Source organism: Myotis nattereri, assembly GCF_964212035.1.
Source record: "Myotis nattereri genome assembly, chromosome: 6".
Lineage (NCBI taxonomy): Eukaryota > Metazoa > Chordata > Mammalia > Chiroptera > Vespertilionidae > Myotis > Myotis nattereri.
This window is the reverse complement of record NC_138081.1, coordinates 25438809-25459397: the sequence shown is the minus strand read 5'-3', so window position 1 is coordinate 25459397 and position 20589 is coordinate 25438809. Positions and strand designations below refer to the sequence as shown.

The window sequence follows — 20589 nt, the reverse complement described above, 5'->3', positions numbered from 1 at the left end:
TTATAAAATATTTTATCATTAATATTATTTTTAACCCAAGAGAAGTTATTAATATACCTTAAAATAACTGATAAAACAGTTACATGACAAAATTCTTAAATAAAATTTTCTGAAGAACTTTGGCATTCTATACAAGTTGAAGCAAAAAATATGTGAATGTCCTAGCATTCTGTTTAGATCTTTACCCTTTATCTAACTGAATGTGTATTATAGGGAAGCAGTTGTCTTTTTTGACAAATGTTTACAAGATCTGGAGCTACTTTTTCAAGTTAGAATGACTGAGAGAAAAGGAATTAAGATAGTTGACAGTTATCGTTTGACAAGGCCAAAAGAAAACAGTTTACCAAGAACCAAACCCATTGAGAAAGTTATCATTAAATGTTTTAGTTCATTTGCCAGTGGTTGAAGCAAGGTGACCAATGGGATAGATCTTGCTCTCAGCTAATCCTCTATACTAAATATTTATCTTGACATTTAAATGAGTTTGCTATATATGAAGTTTTATCCATTTGAATAAAATTAATTATAATAGCCCCTGATAAATGCCCCAGGCAAACAAATTAATATAAAGTCTTACTCAAAAGAGAAGCAAACGTAGAATTCAAAAATTACATAGTTTAGTGCTGGTTGTTGCAACCTATTTGTTTTGACCCATCAAATTTATTTAGTATTTTCATATTTCCCTACATCTTCTTATTCTTGTCTAAAGAGGCCAATTTGACTTTGAATTTTAACCACACAAAAGATAAAATTCATCTTGAATACACAAGGAAATGTGTTAATGACCATAGTAAGGAAAATAAATAGTCACGGTGTTGGATTAGAGTTGTGGTTCCCAGGAGCAGTTATCTGTAAAAGTATAATCTAATCTCAACTAACAGCAAGAGTTGAAGTTTTAACAAGTGAGCCAGATCATTCATACCTCCACTCAAAATCCTCCAGTACTTCTCCATTTGACTTGGTGTAAAAACCTAAGTTGATGGTGTCCCTCAAGGCCCTGTGTGATCTAACCCCACTTCCTCTGCAGTTAAAGCTCTAACCACTTCTCCATTGCTCTCCCCCTGCACTCTCCGCCCTCATTACCTTTGTAACAGGCCACACACACTTCTTCCTCAGCACTGGCTGGTCTGTTTAGTATCTCTTCTTTTGGTTATTTACTGAGAGAGGCTCATTACCTCCCTCACTTTTCTCTGGTAAATGCTCTCTCCTGGGACCACCCCATTTACATTGCTACTCTTTCCATCCATACAGAACCCCTCTTATTTTGTTGTGCTGCTGTTGTTAATATCCAGAGCACTCATTATCTTATAATATAATATACATTTTTCTTATGCATTATCTGTCTCCCCCACTAGAATATAAACTCCACAGGGCAGGCATTTTTGTCTCTTGTACACTTATGCCAAGGTGCTTGACATGGCTTGTTTGAATAGACAAATAAATGACTAACATTATCCCCTTTCGACTCAAAGGTATAAAGTTGGGAAGAGAGTAGGTGTTTCTGACATTGTGGCATGGATGTGTGCTGGGGATACAGCTACTTCTCCTCTCTGATCTTCAGACTAAGACAGAAAGGATTTATTTTGAAGTTTGATGAGTCAGCTTGTCAAAATTGTATGACATTTAACAGCCCTCTATGATTATGCCAAAAAGAAAATTAAAAACTGACATATAAGAGAGGTTCATTATCCATTAGTCTAATTTGAATATATAATTTCAATAATGCTATTTCATGGCGATCAAAACCTGACTTAAATTGATTTTTTTTATTCCAAACATGTTCCACATTTGAATTTCAAAGAGGATACTACACATGTACTACAGATTCAAAAATATGAATTGTCTGGCTTTGTTTACATCATGTTAGGTAATGGTGGGAACTCTAGCTAATGTAATGAGATCAAGTGTTAGGACTGGACTGTAACAAGTAAGGTGCCGAAATAAGAAAGTAAGGTATGCGTGTTTTTACTCACCTGCATAATTCATCATTTCGGCAGCTGCGAATTACATTGAGGCAAGTAGGGGGTGGAACTATGTTCACTGCACATGGCTTGCTGTGAAGAGCTTCTTTGGACTGCTGACAAGGTATATCAGATGGAGCACAGTCACAGAAAGCCAACATCTGGGCAATATTAAAAGGCATATTTTGATAGAAGAACCGTATGGCTGCTTGGCAGTGTTTCACATCACACAGATTTCCATTTGCTGAGCAAGCTTTAAGGTACAGGGCCAACTGTGCATTACAGACCGCATCCCCTACACACATCTCTGCCACTTCCAAACAGGACCGGATCCCTTTCGTTCCTGAAAGCAATGACATGCCCAGGTCAGGTCGCGAAAATGTAAACATAAAGCTGTCTTTACAGAATCTGCAAAACACTGTGAGACGTCTAGGAGCAGAATACAACTTTGTACCAATGTTCTATTTTGAGCAAACATTTCATTTCTTTATAGAGGTAATCTGAATTTACTGAGACCTGAGTAGTGGACTATTTGAATCATCTTTCATCTCTACTGGATACGTATTGTGATCCAGAAGAGAGGTGGAGTGTGTAGGGCCAAGACTGAGCTGAAGGGAAAACCCTTGAGTCCAAGTTTCTCGAATGTAAACAATAAATCAGAAATTTCATTTGAGCTGTATAGCTTATGATGAGTTCATTGACTCAAGCGAAAATGATTCTTATTCGGTCACACTTTTTATTCTGGAGGGAAATCTTGACTAAAGGCTTCACGTAGTTATCCCAACATATAAAGATGCTCACATTCTAGAAAACACAGGAACATGTGAACCCTTGCCCCAAACACAAACGAACATACACATAAATGGTTGGCCTAAAACAATTTAATGTAGGTGATAAAAATATCCATAAAATTTAACCAAAATCTAGTCTTTGGTTTTAATTGTAAAGTATTCCTCAGCATAACCGGAAATAGGTGATAAATAGGCAAATCAGTTGCTTTGATACATTAGTGTACGAAATGCAATGATTTTGAGAATTTTTTAATATTTAAACTATCAAAGAGCAGCACAATTTATTTTTTATTGAAATATCTTTAAGGAGCCTTGTAACTACTTTTTAAATTATATTGTCCTGATTTTAGAATGCTAATCAAAATTACAAATTATAAACATTACCATGATAGAAAAGAGTAGTTAGATTCTACTCGAATTTGTTACCCTCTTTCATGTTATCTAGAAGAAAACACAGACTTTCATTCGTGAACAATTTTCTAAATTTAATAGGAAAATGTGGGCTACATTTATGAGTAATTAAACAAAAATACGTGCAAGCTCATGTAACACTTGCTTAACCCTTAATACTCAAAATTAGCGAGGAACAGATGAAGAAAAATAAACCCCAGAAATATAATTCAAGTGAGTTAAACAGCTCTGCTGTGAGGATTCAGTTACTTGAAGGTTTAAACAAATGCTAACGACTAGGCCATGTGCACTGAAGTAAACAAAGAATCTGTCTGGGGAGAAAAAACAGAGGGAATATTGTCTGAACAAAAAAAAAAAAAAAAACTTCTTCCCAGTAGGGTCTTAATTAGATTGAAATGCAATTGGAAGACTATTTCCACCTCTCATTATTTTCGTTTCATAGAGTTCTTAGGAATTAAAATTATAGAATGAGAGGATCTTACTGATGGAAGTCAACTGAGTAGCCTTTAATTCTAAAATCTTCAAGAAGCATTGGTTGGGTTCCTACTTTGTATCAGGTGCCACATCAAAGACACACTTCTGCAGTCCCTGTCCCAGAGCCTCCCAGCCTGGCAGGAAACACAGACATATAAGCAGAAAAGATATACACACAATGACAAAAAAAAAACAAAGTGACAGGGAAATAGTATGATTTGATTTTTATATAAAATAAAAATTCAATTTTCCCATTGGTTGCTGATATATTGACTTCTGTTATGGCATAAATGTCATTTCATGATGCTGTTTTTGTCCCTACTTGAGTTGTCTGTCCAAACTTTCTGCCTGCCCATCTATTGCACATACATGATGGTATAGTCACGAGAAAATTATTTTTACCCCCATGTGTCATAGCCTTTCCAGAATCCTTATTTTATTGTCTGTTCTCACTACACAGTTTTTCATTTTTCTACTGATTAAGTTGAAGCTCGAGGACCACTGAGCTGAGACTTAATCTCTTCTGGACTCCACTCTCCTGTGTCTCCGAGGAAGCCTAGAATGTTTCTTCTTCTCTGCTAGCATCCCATAGTGCCGTGGTCAGCAAACTGCGGCTCGCGAGCCACATGCGGCTCTTTGGCCCCTTGACTCTGGCTCTTCCTAAGCCTTAGGAGTACCCTAATTAAGTTAATAACAATGTACCTACCTATATAGTTTAACTTTAAAAAATTTGGCTCTCAAAAGAAATTTCAATCGTTGTACTGTTGATATTTGGCTCTGTTGACTAATGAGTTTGCCGACCACTGCCAGTGAGTGAATAAATCCCAATAAGCAAACCTCAGAGAGTCATAGAGCTTTTGTAAAGACACAAAAGCCTAGGCAAATCCTTCTATTATAGATTAATACCTCTACTTTGGAATTGATTGCCACTGACTAAAACATAGTCAGGAAACTATCATTGAAATATAAATAAATATTGAATTTACTGACTGTTATGGACTGAATGTCTGTGGCCCTCCAAATGTCATGTGCTGAAGTCCTAACACCTAGTGTGGCTGCCTTTGGAGATGTTATCACTAAGGAAGTAATTAAGGTTAAATGAGGTTACAAGCATGGCAAGCTAATCTGAGGATTAGTGTTCTGTTAAGAAGGAACATTAGAGACCTTATTCCCTTTCCCCATCCATGCACACACAACATGTGATTTCATATTAGGACATAACAAGAAACCAGGAAGTTTATAAGTCGGCAAGAGAGCTCTCACCAGAAACCAACTCTGATGGACCTTGATCAGAAACTTTCATCCTTCCGGATTTTAAGAAAATAAATTTTTGTTGTTTAAGCCACCAGCTGATAATATTTTGTTATGGCAACCCTAACAGAGTAACATATTCACTATATGTATAATTATTACAAATACAACAGAACAGATATTTAACATGGGGAAATAAATTTAGCTTGGATGTATACAATACTATGCTATGAGGAATGTATTATGTAAATTATCTGTACATTAAATTCTAATTTCATATGATAAATACACATTTTTCCCCAGAGGACATTTTTAAACTCTAGCTTAATTACTGCAGAGGAGCTGAAGGTCAATATGTCATGGAAATAAATAGAATCATGAAACAGTCAGGTTTAAATCAGTTACAAGATCATATACATAAAAAATACACACAGTTTTTTCTTATTGATCCACTAACAGTAAAATATATCCAGAATCAGATATCTTCTCACTCTGCTCTCACTCTGGTTTAAGACACCAAGCATTTTTTCGATTGACCTCATCTAGTCCTATGGTCTTATTATCTTTAAGTAAATGACCCTCCAATTCATATGTACTGAATAGATCTCACTTCTTATGTCAAGCATAGAATTTAGATATCAATTCTATATATAAAACTGCCTATTCATATCTTCACTTGAATACCTAATAAACATTTCACACTTAACACATCCAAAACTCACTTCTCACATTTCCTCTGCTCCCCACCGAAGACTCTTTTTCCTGTAGTTAAAAAAATAATGGTGACCACGTCCTTCTAATTACTCAGCACAAAAACTTTGGGGTTAACTTTAATTGCTTTTTTCCCCTTGCATTCCCAAATGACCCACTACTATAAAAACATATTCAGAATCTGACAAGTTCCTACATGAATCCATCATCTTTTTTTTTTCTGCATCATTATAAAAGCTCCTACATGGTCTTCCCACTTGGGCCTTTCCTTCTCTACAGTGAGTTGTCAACATAAAAAAAAAAAAAAAGGATTATCCTGCTAAGGATATAAATCAGACCCTATCACTCCCTGATCAAAATCCTTCAGTGGTTTCTTATATCACGTAGAGTAGAGCCAACCATTTTGAAATGACCTAAAATGCCCTTCATGAGCTTGTCCCCTGTTTCTTTATCAGATCCCATCTACTACACCTTTTGCGCTTGCTCTCTCAGCTCTAGCTCATGTCCTCTTAGCTTTTCTTCAAATCTCCAGTAATATTGAAACCAAGGTTCACCTTCCTGACACCACGAAAGCCAAACTTGTGAAGACAGATGATGGTTAAAAAGGAAAGAGGTTTATTCAAGTACTTGCATCTCAAGAAGATGAGGAACTCTTGTCCAAAGCCCATCTCAACATCTCATTGCAGGCAAAGGTTTTTATAAGGAGGGAGACGCAAAGCAGAACAAAGAAATAAACAAAAAGCTCTCCATGTAAAGGCCATCACAGTTCATTCTGATAAGTACCTCAAAACCTTTCAAGTGATGGTCTGGTGTGCATCATCCTGGTCTTGGTCATTTTGGTTCTATGGTTAAAGGTCAGCAAATCTCCTGGAACGAGGATGACTAAAGGTCAGGGTCTATAGATTCTGAAGTGAGTTCCCAGGATTTTTACACAAACATGCTATTTCTCTATAAGCTACATATTTGACAGAGTCAGCATTTACAGAAACCATGTCAAAAGAATGGTGGGGTGGGTTACAGTTCCCCACTGTTACAATATTCCCAGCTCAGGACCTTTAACTAGCTGTTTCTTCTGCCTTAAATGCCCTTTCCCAAGATATTCACAGGACTCAGTCCCTTACCACTTCCAATCTTTACTCAAACATTTGCTTTTTTCACAACAACTTTCTGGCCATTCTATAAAAAACACAAACCACTTACTCAGACCAGTTTATTTCTTCTACCTATATTAGTTTTCTCTTTAACACTTATAGTGTTTGAAATATATATCTCAAGCCTGCTGGCGTGGCTCAGTGGTTGAGCATCAACCTATGAACCAGGAGGTCATGATTCAATTCCTGGGGTCAGAGCACATGCCAGGTTGCAGGCTCAATCCCCAGTGTGGGGCATGCAGGAAGCAGCTAATTGATGATTATCTCTCATCATTGATGTTTCTATCTCTCTCTCCCTCTCCCTTCCTCTCTGAAAACAAAAAATAAATAAATAAAATGTATCTTGTTAATTTCCTCTTTGTTCCCATACTGGATGCTGTGGATCACTACTTAGATCTCCTCTTTGATGATCCAGGTACAAGTTTCCCCAGCTGTTGGGAGTATTTTGAGTGCTGAGTCACACTAGTCCTTTTCCTGGCATTGCCAAAGAAAGCTGCCACACCCAAGGTTACAGACTTACTCAGATTACAGCTCATATCTCAGGACTAGTCCAGTTGATAGGTTCAAGGATCAGGGATGAGGAGGCTCCCTTGCCTCAATGGGTATGATATCTCTGAAAAGCTATTCCAGGCCCATGCTTCTTGTGGAATCAACCAAATTTGCCATTGTGTTGCATTTCAACTTCTTCCTCTACCTAATCCTGTTTTCATCTCTTCATTATTGCTTTGGTTACTGATATCAAAGCCCATTATCTGTGTGCAAACAAACCTCTGTATCAAAGTCTGATTCTAGGGATTTTTGTTTTGTTTGCTGTGTATCCCATCTTAGCATATGGCCTAGGGCATGGTAGGCACTCAAAACAAATATCTATTAAATAAATGAATCATCATCACTTTCCATGATGATCTATTGCTTTAAGTTTTTAAGTCCCCTGAAAAAAAAGCCAATAATCTCCTTCAATGAAGGATATAGAGTTTTTGTTTTGTTTTATTTTTAATCCGGTTGCACAGGAACTAGCACATTGTACATGTCTCATAAGTATTTGTTCAATAAATGAATGAATTCACTTTTTGCTAAAACCTTTTAGCATTTGCCTCTTTGTTCATAATCATTTTGGACATAGTCATAGTATTAAGTTTTGAAATTTTAATTTCCTAGGAGAAACACAGGCAGAAATGACAGAGCTGGAATCAGAAATTAAATATTCTTTAGTTAACTCATATTTGTGATTATACTTAATGTTTCTAAATTCTTTTGAATACCAACCGGAAACAATGGCCTGGCTGAATCCATCTTCATCGTCTTCACTGAAGGCTGGAACTTGATTAATTTGAGCATCCTGCATACATTTGTCTTCAAACAAACTCTTCCAAATTTCCATGCACTCTACTTTTGAAGGGTCATTACACTGACAAGTCCATAAGATTGTTTCTTTCAGGCTTTCTGTTAATGCTGCACACAGGTGGCTTCCATCAAGGGTCTTACATTGTTCTGATTCCCTCCCGCAGATTTTCTTAAAATTCTCATATAAAAAAGTGCAATGCTCAGATTCCTGGCAGATTTTTGCTGCTATGGCACAGTCATTCATTTTTTCAACCATTAGTGACGTATCTTTCTGATGGAACCATTTTGTGGTATTTAATTGTGATGCCAAATCTGAGGATAGTGCTGATTCTTCTATGAATAAAGTAAAATTGAAAAAAAATTAATTAGCCTATGACATTTTAGTGTTTTCTAACAGGATTATAGACATATCCTTACTAAATATTTCATTATCTACAGTCTTTGAAAAATAATTAAAGTTATTTCCAGAGTGCTATGACAAATAATCTTGAACTGTTAAAAATTGAGAAACACTAGTTTGTGTAACCAAATAATGGGCATTTTTAAAATATTTCTCCTCCTCATATACTTTTGTCTTTTCATTATATTTTGACAATTATTGGTACCTATACTAAAGTGTTTCTCAAACTTTTTCATTATTTCCCCCTTAAGCCTTTTTAGAGAGTTTTTAAAAATAATTCCTCTACTTTCTCTTGAAAATTTAATTCCATAGATATACTATATATCTGTTTAAAGGGAATATATATATATATATTATATATTATATATATATTATATATTATATATATATTAGAGGCTCAGTGCACAAAATTCTTGCACTGGTGGAGGGGGTTCCCTCAGCCCAGCCTGCGCCCTCTTGCAGTCCAGGAGCCCTCGGGGGATGTCCACCTGCAGGTTGACATCCCTCTTGCAGTCTGGAACCCCTCACTCCTAACCGTTCACTTGCTTGCTCCTAACCGCCCGCCTGCTCACTCCTTACCACTTGGCTCGCCACTTCTTAGTGCTGCTGCAGAGACGGGAGAGGGTCCTGCCACTATTGCTGCGCTTGCTAGCCATGAGCCCGGCTTCCGGCTGAGCAGTGCTCCTGCTGTGGGAGTGCACTGACCACCAGGGGGCAGCTCCTGCATTGAGTATCTGCTCCCTGGTGGTCAGTGCACATCATAGTGACTGGTTGTTCTGTTTTTTCTGCCATAACGGTCATTGGGCTTTTATATATATAGATATATATACTTTAAGCATAATAAATTTTAATGGGCAAAATTTGAAGAGATACTTATAAATCATATATAGAGAGCAGCCGTGGGCAAACTACGGCCCGCGGGCCAGATCTGGCCCGTTTGAAATGAATACAACTAAAAAAAAAAAAAAAGACCGTACCCTTTTATGTAATGATGTTTACTTTGAATTTATATTAGTTCACACAAACACTCCATCCATGCTTTTGTTCCGGCCCTCCGGTCCAATTTAAGAACCCATTGTGGCCCTCGAGTCAAAAAGTTTGCCCACCCCTGATATAGAGGCATATAAGCACTTGAAAATATGCTCAATGTCATTATTTTTTAGTGCAAATCAAATCCATAGTGTGGGACCACTAAATATGTATTAAGATGGGAAAATGTGAAATGATCTGAGAATGTGGAGCAACTAGAACTTTTATATATTGATGGTTAAACCAAATTTGAAATGTTATTTGGAAACTTTTTATAAAAGTTAAACATAAACTTTATCATATGACCCAATAATTTCTTCCCCAAGAGAAATAAAAACTTACATTTGTACAAATCTTATCTGTGAATATGTATAGCAGCTTTATTTATATCCCTAAAAATGCAAGTGACTCTTAATGGTGAACCAATCTGTGGTCTAACATAGACTGGAATACTACTCCTCAAAAAAGGGAACAAACTTATACATGAAACAATGATGAATCTCAAATGCATTATGTTAAGTAGAAGAAATCGGGCTGAAAAAGTTGCATGTTATATAATTCCCTTCATATGAAATTCTGGGGAAGGCAAATTATAGATAAGAAAAGTGTTGAGTGAGGTCACCATGCATGATTGGAGGAGTTGGACAGTGGGACCATTCTGATAGAGGAGGGGAAAGACTATTGTTTATAGGGTGGGAGAAGGCTGCTTTGTGAAAGAAGAGGTGAGGACTTTAGTGTAATTACAGAAATATGTTGTGCAGATATTGAGATGTACAACTCACAGACTCTTAAGTTGCTTGAAGACAATCAATTATTTAAAAGTTCATAAAATTTATTAGATGCAATTAATTTTAAAATTGTACTTTTCTTTTTCATAACTTTAAATAGTCCATATAACAATATATTACCTGATTCATTGATGCATTTTGTTCCAAGCAGTTTGTTAACAGTGCAATAGAAGTCATCAGTACAGAGACAATCTTTAAATTGTAAACTGGTTTCCACTAAGGATTGGATGCCCAGGTTACAGCTCAATGAATTCTTCATCCTGCAGGGGTCACCTGGATTTCACAAACATATAGCATTCCAGATATTATTTTGAATATAATTTTATCCAAAGTGCTTTTAACATTAATCTGAATAATTTATTATTATTGTTATTATTTTTACTAGGAGCCCAGCGCATGATTCAAAATTGCACGGAGCCGCCCACCCTCTGGTCCGGCCCTGCCTTGCCCCCTGGGCCTCCCAGCAGCCACGGCCACTGCCGGTCCAGCCCTGCCTCCCTCTCCAGCCCTTGAAGCAGCTGTGGCCGCTGCGAATCAGGCCCTTCCCCAGCGCAGGTGAGCGGAGGCCCCTGCCGCCCTGCCCCTGATGCTGCGCGTGCAACCTCCTCCTACCCCGTCGACCAGTTACGGCGTCCTGGTTAATTAGCATATTTCTCTATTATATATGTAGATAGTTCTCAGCCATGGATATGTTTTATTGATTTTAGAGAGGAAGGAAGAGAGAGAGAGACATTGATGAGTTGCTTTCCATATATACCTTGACGGGGGATCAAACCCATAACCCAGGTATGTGCTCTAACCAGGAATCCAACCTGAAATCCTTTGGTGCATGGAACAATGCTCCAACAAACTGAGCCACCTGTCCAGGGCTGAATAATTCATTATTATATTAAGATTTTCTGAGTTTGCTACATAATGTTCATAAGTTACTTTTTAAGCAAAAAAAAAATGTATATGTGTGTGTGTGTGTATATATCTATATGTATATATAGATATATACACACACACACACGTGTATATTACTGTTTTCGTAAATTAAAATTTTCCACATTTTTAAATAGCTTTGCTCTACTTAGAATGCCAATTTTTGCTCCAATAATAATCACAACTGCCCTTGTATAAGGTGACCAGAATGCTCTTTTGTCAGTTTAGCTATTTCAGGAGTTAATTAGTATTAATCTACAATTTTATTTTACAACATTTTAAGATTATAACAAGAGATGTGTAGGTAGCTCTAAAGTTATCATGGCAAATGAAGTGGTCCTGACACTTAGAAAGCACTCAATAAATATTATTAAATAATGAGTCCTTCCTAATTTCCAGTAATTCATTTTCTGCTTTAATTTAAAAAGCCATATTCATATACCCAACCATTTTCTCTCTTTTTTTTTCATCTTTCTGAATAAAACTACTTGATATCATTTCATTTGTGGATTTGAGAATATTTCTATTTCAGCTTCATGCATGGGATAATTATGCAAACATTGCAATTTGCTGCTATTTGTACACTGAAATAAGTACCACACTGAATGTGATATTTTAAATTGCCATATAAAATGTCACAAGGAGCTTCATCATCAAAACAAATAACAGATGGTTTTTTGTCATCAACCTCTATTCTCACTTAAAAATATTGTGTCACTTTGAGCAAATTATGCCTTTGAAAATCTTTTCCTAAGTAGTAATAAGAATGTTTGGATTAGAGAGCTATATCTTTCTTTGGAGTATGAATAGCCCATGACCTCCCTTCAAGTGCAGGGAAGAGAAGGAAATCTCTCTCCCTTCCACTGCATGCCATGTAATTCCTGCAGCTCTGCTGGAGGGGACTGAACACTATGATATTGTCAGAACTATAGGTCGCTGCCTCTTAACCCAACACACTCCACCTGACATCTTTTGGGAGGTAGAAGAAGCAGATGCCAATAGGCAGGAGTTATGAGCTTTACAGAATTTACTCTTTCTAAAATAGATGGAGAAATAAAGTGAGTCAGGGAGGATATATTTTTATTTTCCCTTTTCAGATTTCTTTTATTGACTATTCCAGAAAGCTGAACTGGTTTTATTGTATTACATATTCGCTATACAGGATGATACAATTATCATTATGTTAGAATATGATATTTTGAAAAGTTTTGTCATAATACTATTAGGGCAATGTCCTACTATATAACCAGATTATCTAAAATTGAGTCTTCCTATAACGCTCTCACTCAATATTTATTCAGTACTTGATATATTTAGAACATGGTTTTTTGTTTTTGTTTTAAATAATTAACAGTAATCCTCTAATCTTTACATGCTCTACCCTTTGGGCCTGTCCTCAAATATTTGGAATGTAGAACAAGTTAAAAATAATAATATATTTTAGCATGCTCTTGATACAGCTGGAATGCAAAATGGTATATATGTTGTGAGAATATAGAATGCATGTTATACACTTACAAATAAATAATAATGGTTTTGATCATCACAAACATGATCATTTCCCTATTTTTTCATTGATATATTAACATATAAGCAGAAGAAATTTGATTTGAAAATGTGTTGTTATGCTTCTGAGAAGCATACATATAATTGTGACATTATACATAATGAGATAAGTAAAAAAAAAAAAAAAAAAAAAAGATAGGCTGAAATACTGCATAATGCTGCCCATGGTGTCAATATATTTAGAACCCTTGAGGAGTTTAAGAATATCATTTTATAATGATAATTCACTAATAAGCAGTTTCAGGTGAATCACTTGAATACTACATTTGAGTAAAGTATTTAGAGCAAAACTAACTTAGTTCATCAGATAGTGAAAGAAATATCAACTCCTAGTCTTATCTCAGTACAAGAAAATCATTTGAATGTATTTCAAACAATTTGTTTTACCTGAAACACTGCAGGCGTCTTCCATTATTCTCCAGGCATGTTTACATCCATTCACATCACTTAGGCATTGGTCTCTCAAATATGTGCAGTCAGTGGTTTGGGAAGTGGATTCATTTTCTGAGCACAGCCCCATGGCTTGAATAAACAATCACAGGACAAAACAAAACAAGTTTGAGATATTACAGTATGACAGTTATTTACCTCAAATCTACGTCATTAATGATAAATTGTGGAAAATAAAATGTGATGAGATCATTCAAGATTAGAATGGATCTTTACCTCCCCTCTAGCTTTAGGTCTATATTTCTCCTACATAAGATACTTCAATGAATAATCTGCATTTGCTCTCTCTCTCTTTCTTACTGCCTATTTATTTCTCAACTTAAAATTTATTGTTATGACTATTACTCTATTGACCCTGGTATTTAACATGTCCTAATCATTTTTATAACATCAAATTTTAATAGTTTTAAGACTTTATCTTGCCTACTTTTATCATTGGGCATTTTATTGTCATTTTGTTCTTGAAACTCTCCCTTCCTTCTCTTCTAGTTCTCTTGGTACTTATTCATTTGATATTTTCTGACCACTCAGAATCCTTCCCAGGATCCTCTTACTCTTCTGTTATATAATTTTAGTTTATGTTCTTCCCTCACACTTTTTCCATTCTCATTTTACACATTCTCTGTGAATACTTCCATGTACTCTCATCATTTTAACTAACATCTCCAGACTGGATTCTCAAATGTACAATTAAATCCCATCATTTTCTAGAATTCCAGTTATAGATGCTGTTAATCCCACCTACTGTTCCAAACACACCTCCAGACTACAGTATCTTTAATATTGACCTCACAGTTACATTTCCTGATGGACTACCCTACTTCATCAGCAATTCCGCCATTCACATAGGCACCCAACTAGAAACCTTGAATTTGTCCTAGATCCCTTTTCTATCCTGAACTTCACTCTCCCATATCCATTCATGCATAATTCGTTGACTATCATTTAGAATATTTCACCAGTTCATTAGTTAATCAGTCTGACTCCAGTTTCATCTATCCAGATAGATTTTTTTTATATTTATTTTTTTTTAATTTTATTTTATTGTTTAAAGTTCAGTATTACAAATAGTAGTACATATTTCTCCTTTTCCCCCCATTGATTCTTTCCATGCCCTAAATTGCCTAATGCAATATTCCAGTGCTGTCATTTCTCTGCTTTATCCTTTGAATGGTCCCTCACAGCATGACTTATATTCTTCATCTTTATGGTTTCTCACATGTTCCATGCTGTCTTGTACCTCTGAGCATTTGCTGTACAGTCACTAGTAGGCACTCATTTTCTTTTTCTTCTGAAATAACTTTTTTTTTGTCCTTTAAGGCTCAATGTGATAATTGCCTATTTTATAGAAACTGCCCCTTAATTCAATACCCCCTTTCCCTACATCCAAATTGAATTTAATACCCTTCCTTTGGTTCACTACAATTTGGGGAATTCCTCATCTAAAGCATTTATTACTCTGTAATAAAAGTGTGTATTTTTGTGCTTGTCTCCACAATTGGATTTTAAGGCTTTACTGGCATTAGAGGTAATTCATAACTGTATCCTCCTCATCAAACACAATGATGCATTATAGATATCTAATAAATGAGTGTTAACTTACATCAACTTGAATAGTTGTTTATAGATGAGTTACATATAAAAAACTTATAATATTCTATAACAATAATACTTTCCAGATATTTACAAGTTATTTTGAATAGAAGAATAAAGGTTCCAAGCAAGCTTTCTAAAAATATCAAGAAAGGAGCAATGTTAATTTAGCATATTGTATAAATTACTCAAATTGATTCTGTAAGCATGCAAACTGAAACTTGCTTAATCAATCCATAGAAAAATATGAAAATTGCAGATGAATTACAGAGATAGAATATTAACTAGAATCAAGAGACATTTAGCTATATCTTAACCAGAATCAAATCACTTGAATTTTTAAAAGGATGTTGTTAATTATTAATCATCTGTGACAATATAAAATTATAGGCTTAAAACATTTATCTTACATCTTTTCCAATCTCTTCTCATAAGGAGAATCCAAGACAACTGATTAGATCATATGTGCTACTTTCTGGGTCACCACATGTGAAGGTTAGGGCCATGGATGTAATTTGGTCACATTTTTTTTTAAATTGAGGACTGGAGCAAAAATTAACATAACAGTTTTCAGTTTCGTTTGTTTGTTTGTTGTTTATGTGTTCATGGATAACCTCATTTAGCCAAGCCCAAGCCCTAGGTTTGCAAACTTAGAGAAAGATAAAGTGAGCTCCTTGGATTCTGACCCAAGGTTACTTTTTAAATCCAGTTTACCGAACACCCTGAAGTGGAATTTCATTTTCCATTGATCATTATATCTTATAATTGTCTCCCTCCACCAACTTATAATAGGTGATGGTCTCCTGGATATATCATTGAAACCTCACCAGTATCTCAATGCAATAATCATTAATGATTTCTACTATGGTCTTTCCATAAATCCTTGCTTTTTCTTTCATATTTAAATGTTTAGGTTGAACAATTCAGATTGTTTATTTTACATTATTTTTTATACCTTCCACTCAGATGAAACACTGAACCAACTAGAAAAACCATCTCAATGATTTGGCTCACACAACACCAAATATCTTCAACTTTCCAAAATCTTATTCATTCCTAACTGCATTTGTTTGTGACTGTGTATTTAACCCAGTTTTCAAGGGTTCTCTTGAAGTGCTCAGTGAAAAACAAGGTATATTTTAAAATTAATATGATGAAGAATGTTGCAGATTATATTTACCCTTTAAAGATGTAAAAGGCTCATGAGGATATTAAATACTCTTTTAATAATTCACTATGTCCCACATGTCTTTGGACTTTCCCACATCACAAGACCTATTTAGATAATGTTAAACAAGCATTTTGAAGAATGAACTGTGGTAAATACTGGTTGAAACTATTGCCCTGGCTGGTTTTGCTTAATGGATAGAACATTGGCCTACGGACTCAAGGGTCCCAGGTTCGATTCTAGTCAAGAGCACATGCCCAGGTTGCGGGCTCCGTCCCCAGTAGGGGGTGTGCAGGAGGCAGCCGATCAATGATTCTCTCTCATCATTGATGTTTCTATCTCTCTCTTCCTTTCCCTTCCTCTCTGAAAAATTGATAAAAAATATATTTAAAAACAAACAAACAAACAAACAAAAAAGTATCAAATAGTACTATTTTAATCCTGTGAGTATTGGAAATTATTTCTCTCCTTCATGCAACCTAGTGTCAAGGTTATCTAGGAGTAAAAGTTGAAAACAGGAGGCCACCATTGCCTTCTCCATAATGAGGTTGTAATATGTTTTGTGTTTTCTTATATGGCTATCTGATCTACAAAAGTTAAACTCTCCTACATTCTCTTTATAATAAAGAATAGAAATAAGATATTACTATTGTTAGAAATAAATACAAGAAGCAAATTTTTGGAACACTGAATAACTATTACTTAAACCAAAGAAAAACTAAAAACATGTTAAAAATGCTTTCCCTTCTTGCCTTAATTTTTTTGACTTGGTTTATTTTAACTATCCTTTTGTGCTTAACATAATTTGAAATAGACTTTTCTGTTTTGTGCCCACAATTATGTCTTTATTTATCAAAATTTATTAGTGTAGAATAAGCTGAAAATATACTGGCTTTGGTTTAATGAGTGGACTATTACTATTCAGCTATAATCTTAAATATCCCTTTTATTCTAAATTCATTTTATATATTCTACTAAATGCTGAAGAAAACATAACTTCTCCAATAACACATATGTCAAATAGAGTTCATGAATTCTACTTTAAGTAGAATTCTTTTCTCACCAACATCTTACAATAGATCTACACTACCCAATATAAGAGACATAGCCATACTTTATCTCTTGGTCACAGAAACTGACTGAAAGACGAAGCATTTGCTTCAGTGTTATTTTATTCTATAAATGACTCCTGCCTTTTAAATATAGACACCTTAAAAGTAGGAGAACAGTATGGCTTAAATTAATTTCATTTTTATTTAATTTTAAAGAAAAATAGATAATAATTTGAAATTTGTCATCTTATAACTTGTAAATAGATACTGGAAGGTTTTATTTCTAAAAGGTTCTAGTATATATGTGAGTTCCATAAGTCCTAATAAATAACTCAAAGTAACTGGATTATCCGATACACTAAAACAGAAGCAACCCGAGTAATTAATGCAATTCTCACGTTATGTATCTTCTAGAATTATAAATGAGCAAAAGTAAGTGTAAATTTTTGCAAAAGTCATAAACCATGCTAAAATAAAAATTTATAATTTGTACTTTATATTATAAGCCCCTATTAGCTTAATCAATAGTTAAATTACACAGGAAAGCATTTGGTGCCCAAAGAATTGGTGTTGTGAAGTCAGATAAACCAGAGCATAATTCACTTACCCAGGAAAATGAAGACTAGCATGCTGGATGTCTTGGGCTGTTCACCTGGAAGAAAGGCAGATGTACCTTCTCCAACCATCTTCTTAACAACAACTGTCCGGAATAAGCCTTCAGCCCCTGCTCTTGCTTCCTAAAAGCATTACAGATTCAGACAAGTCATGTACCTAGGTCACCACTTCCTCACCGATCTTTTCTGAGCTGTGAACTTCCCTTATTACGTCCAAATTCAATTATTTTGTTTTGAGTGTACTGATCTCAGATATTACTCTTCCAAGAAAGCCCACAAGCCAGATACTAAGAAATGATACATACTCTGCACATTCATGGAAAGTGTTTTCTTTCCTACAACTAGAATATGAAATTGTGTAAAAGACTGCCAACTATAACCCAAAATTTTCCTAAACACTTGAGCATGCTCAGTTTCCACTTGCTTAATTAGTCTCATTAAGGCAATTTTATGTTATTTGAGAAGTTTAAAAAGGAGAAAAGGCATCAAAGCAGCTCAGAAAAAATGCCTGGGGAATTCAAGATCCACTAGTATCAAACTGGTGTACTTCATCCTCCCAAATAGGAAATGCTCTCTCCATGTGCCACAACCCAAGTATGCGTAAAGGTTCAGTATGCTTCAGCTCCAGTTCCTCCAAGCCTCCAATGCAGTGACAGTGCAAGAAACGACTTCTCACCACAGTGCAGAAATCCTCCTTCAATGGAAATGGAATCCTCCACATGTGCTCATCACTTGACAACTATTTTCCTCCTGGCATCAATGGGAGGCATTGCTATTGTCTAAATAAATATGTGTCCCCCTAAATTTCATATGTTGAAATCCTAAACCCCAGAGGCGAGGAGGTGTGAGGAGGCAGAGAGGTTGCAGATGCTTGTGAGTGTGAAACCCCCGTGAATTGAATTATTGCCTTAAGAAGGAGGCTCTAGAGAGATCCCTTGTTCCTTCCACCTTGTGGGGACATAGCAAGAAGTGCCAGCTATGATCCAGAAAGAACACCCTCATGAGAACGTGACTACGGAGGTGCCTTGACATTGGACTTCAGTTTCCAGAACCGTGAGAAATAAATTTCCATTGTTTTATAAGCCTCCTAGTTTGTAATATTTTGTTATAGCAAAAATACAAAGCCTGGACTAGAAAGCATTATTGACCTCCTTGTACTTTTAAAAAATTGATTTCAGAGAGGAAGGGAGAGGGAGAGAGAGAGCTAGAAACATCAATAATGAGAGAGAATCATTGATTGGCAGCCTCCTGCAAGCCCCATACTGGGAATCAAGCCCAAAACCTGGCCATGTGCTCTGATTGGGAATCAAAACATGACCCCATGGTTCATAAGTTGAACTCAACCATTGAGCCACGTCAGTCAGGCTCATTGTTCTTTGTGTTCTTCCTCACAAGAACCCAGAACACACCATCTCCCTTGGGGCATCATGAGGCTTCCACTTTTAACCCTCCCCCCCCCCCCCCCCGCCCAGCCTCAAGACCGTTCTGTAATGGATGCTTAGGAATATAAATGCCATTTTGACAAGAAATTAGAAAAAGATAGGTTTAGATAATCGACTATTGATATAGGAAAGAAGCATTTGTGTGTACACAGTTATAAAATGAGAGAGTTTTTGATTGCAATTGTCCATGTTTATTTTATACTAAGAGAGAAGCTATATTTTGTTTTAAGAATGCATAAGGAAAAAACAAGTCTCTGGAGTCCAAAAAACCAAAATAGTAACACTTCTTTTCCTCTATAAATGTAGGAAGTTATATATATTTATTTCTTTGTAATAGTGGGCTAATTGTATTCATGGTGCTATAAATATTAAGTATATAGATCAGATTTACTGTATATCACAGAGATCAACAAATGCCAGTTATATTTCACCCACAGACTTAATTATTATTTAATACAACAATTATACTGTCATAAAATTAATCAAATGTTTCCTTTGTAAAGGTACCAAGTCACTAAACTTGTATTATCATTTTACCAAGATAATTGTTCTCTTATATAGAAGCCAACTAAAAATGCCTTAAGCTAGAGAGGGCTTTGGTGGCTCCCATACATGGGGGCAAGGAGAGACCCAAAAGAAGCAGGCCACTCCGGACTGGCAGGTGACAGGGTTACTATGCAAGGGAACTGACCTGTGATGTGGGTTGTCTTAGGTGATGGAAAGATTAGTAGATCTCTGCAGCCATCTGCCAGATTCTTCAAAGTTTATATAGAAGCCTTACTGGGTTCAGCCACATATTCAGCCCATATGGGCTCAACAATACATTATTCTCTCGTGGTTGTGTCCATGAAACAGCTTCCACTGTGGGAACAGTGAACAGGACAAACATTCCAAGGACAGGGGAGGGGGTGAGGACCCTCCAATTGCTGAGTCCAGCTTGAGGGTCAACAGGCAGTCACGTCCTCTTCTTGACCTCCTCCAATAGGCTCTGGAGCTGAAGAGTCTAGGTGTAGAATGGACTTCAGGCATGTTTTAAACCTTGTCTTTTGGGTCTGAGGGTTTTCCCTCTCCTGTCTCTGAGCAGCTTTATTCTTAGGCAGTTTCTTTTCTTCCTTTGGAAGGTAGTTGTCAAGCCCTGGGTCTGTGCCTTTCTCTCTTAGAAGCCAGAGTAAGAAATGTGACTTTTCCTATTAAAATTCCAGACTGTGTCCCATGCCCATCCATTGAAACTGATCCCAGTTGGTGCCCAGCATCACAGACATAGGTGGAGTTGAGCCTGCTCAATCCACAGGTGCCCATGGTGGGAGAAGAGTGCATCACCAAGGAAAATTATTGTATTCAAAGAAGCATGTGAATGGATCCTGGGAGGAGAAAAAAAAACATACTCAGTAAAGCATCTAAAAAAGGGTGTATTTATGTCGGGCTACCACCAGCAAAATAAGCTGATGAAACAAAAGAAAAGAATATTA

The 20589-nt window shown here is 36.0% G+C and overlaps 1 protein-coding gene across 1 annotated transcript in view; it reads right to left on the bottom strand.

Annotated features, from left to right (window-relative positions):
• GFRAL (GDNF family receptor alpha like) overlaps positions 1-18399 on the bottom strand; it is a gene marked incomplete at both ends in the record, with an annotated part of 55474 nt that extends 37075 nt beyond the window's left edge. The window contains 6 exons of the mRNA XM_081094661.1: positions 1974-2304; positions 8017-8427; positions 10432-10584; positions 13189-13323; positions 17672-17801; positions 18226-18399. Coding sequence (XP_080950787.1) covers positions 1974-2304; positions 8017-8427; positions 10432-10584; positions 13189-13323; positions 17672-17801; positions 18226-18399 — 1334 coding nt within the window. The remainder of the gene's footprint in view (positions 1-1973; positions 2305-8016; positions 8428-10431; positions 10585-13188; positions 13324-17671; positions 17802-18225) is intronic.
• Between the last annotated feature and the right edge of the window lie 2190 nt (positions 18400-20589).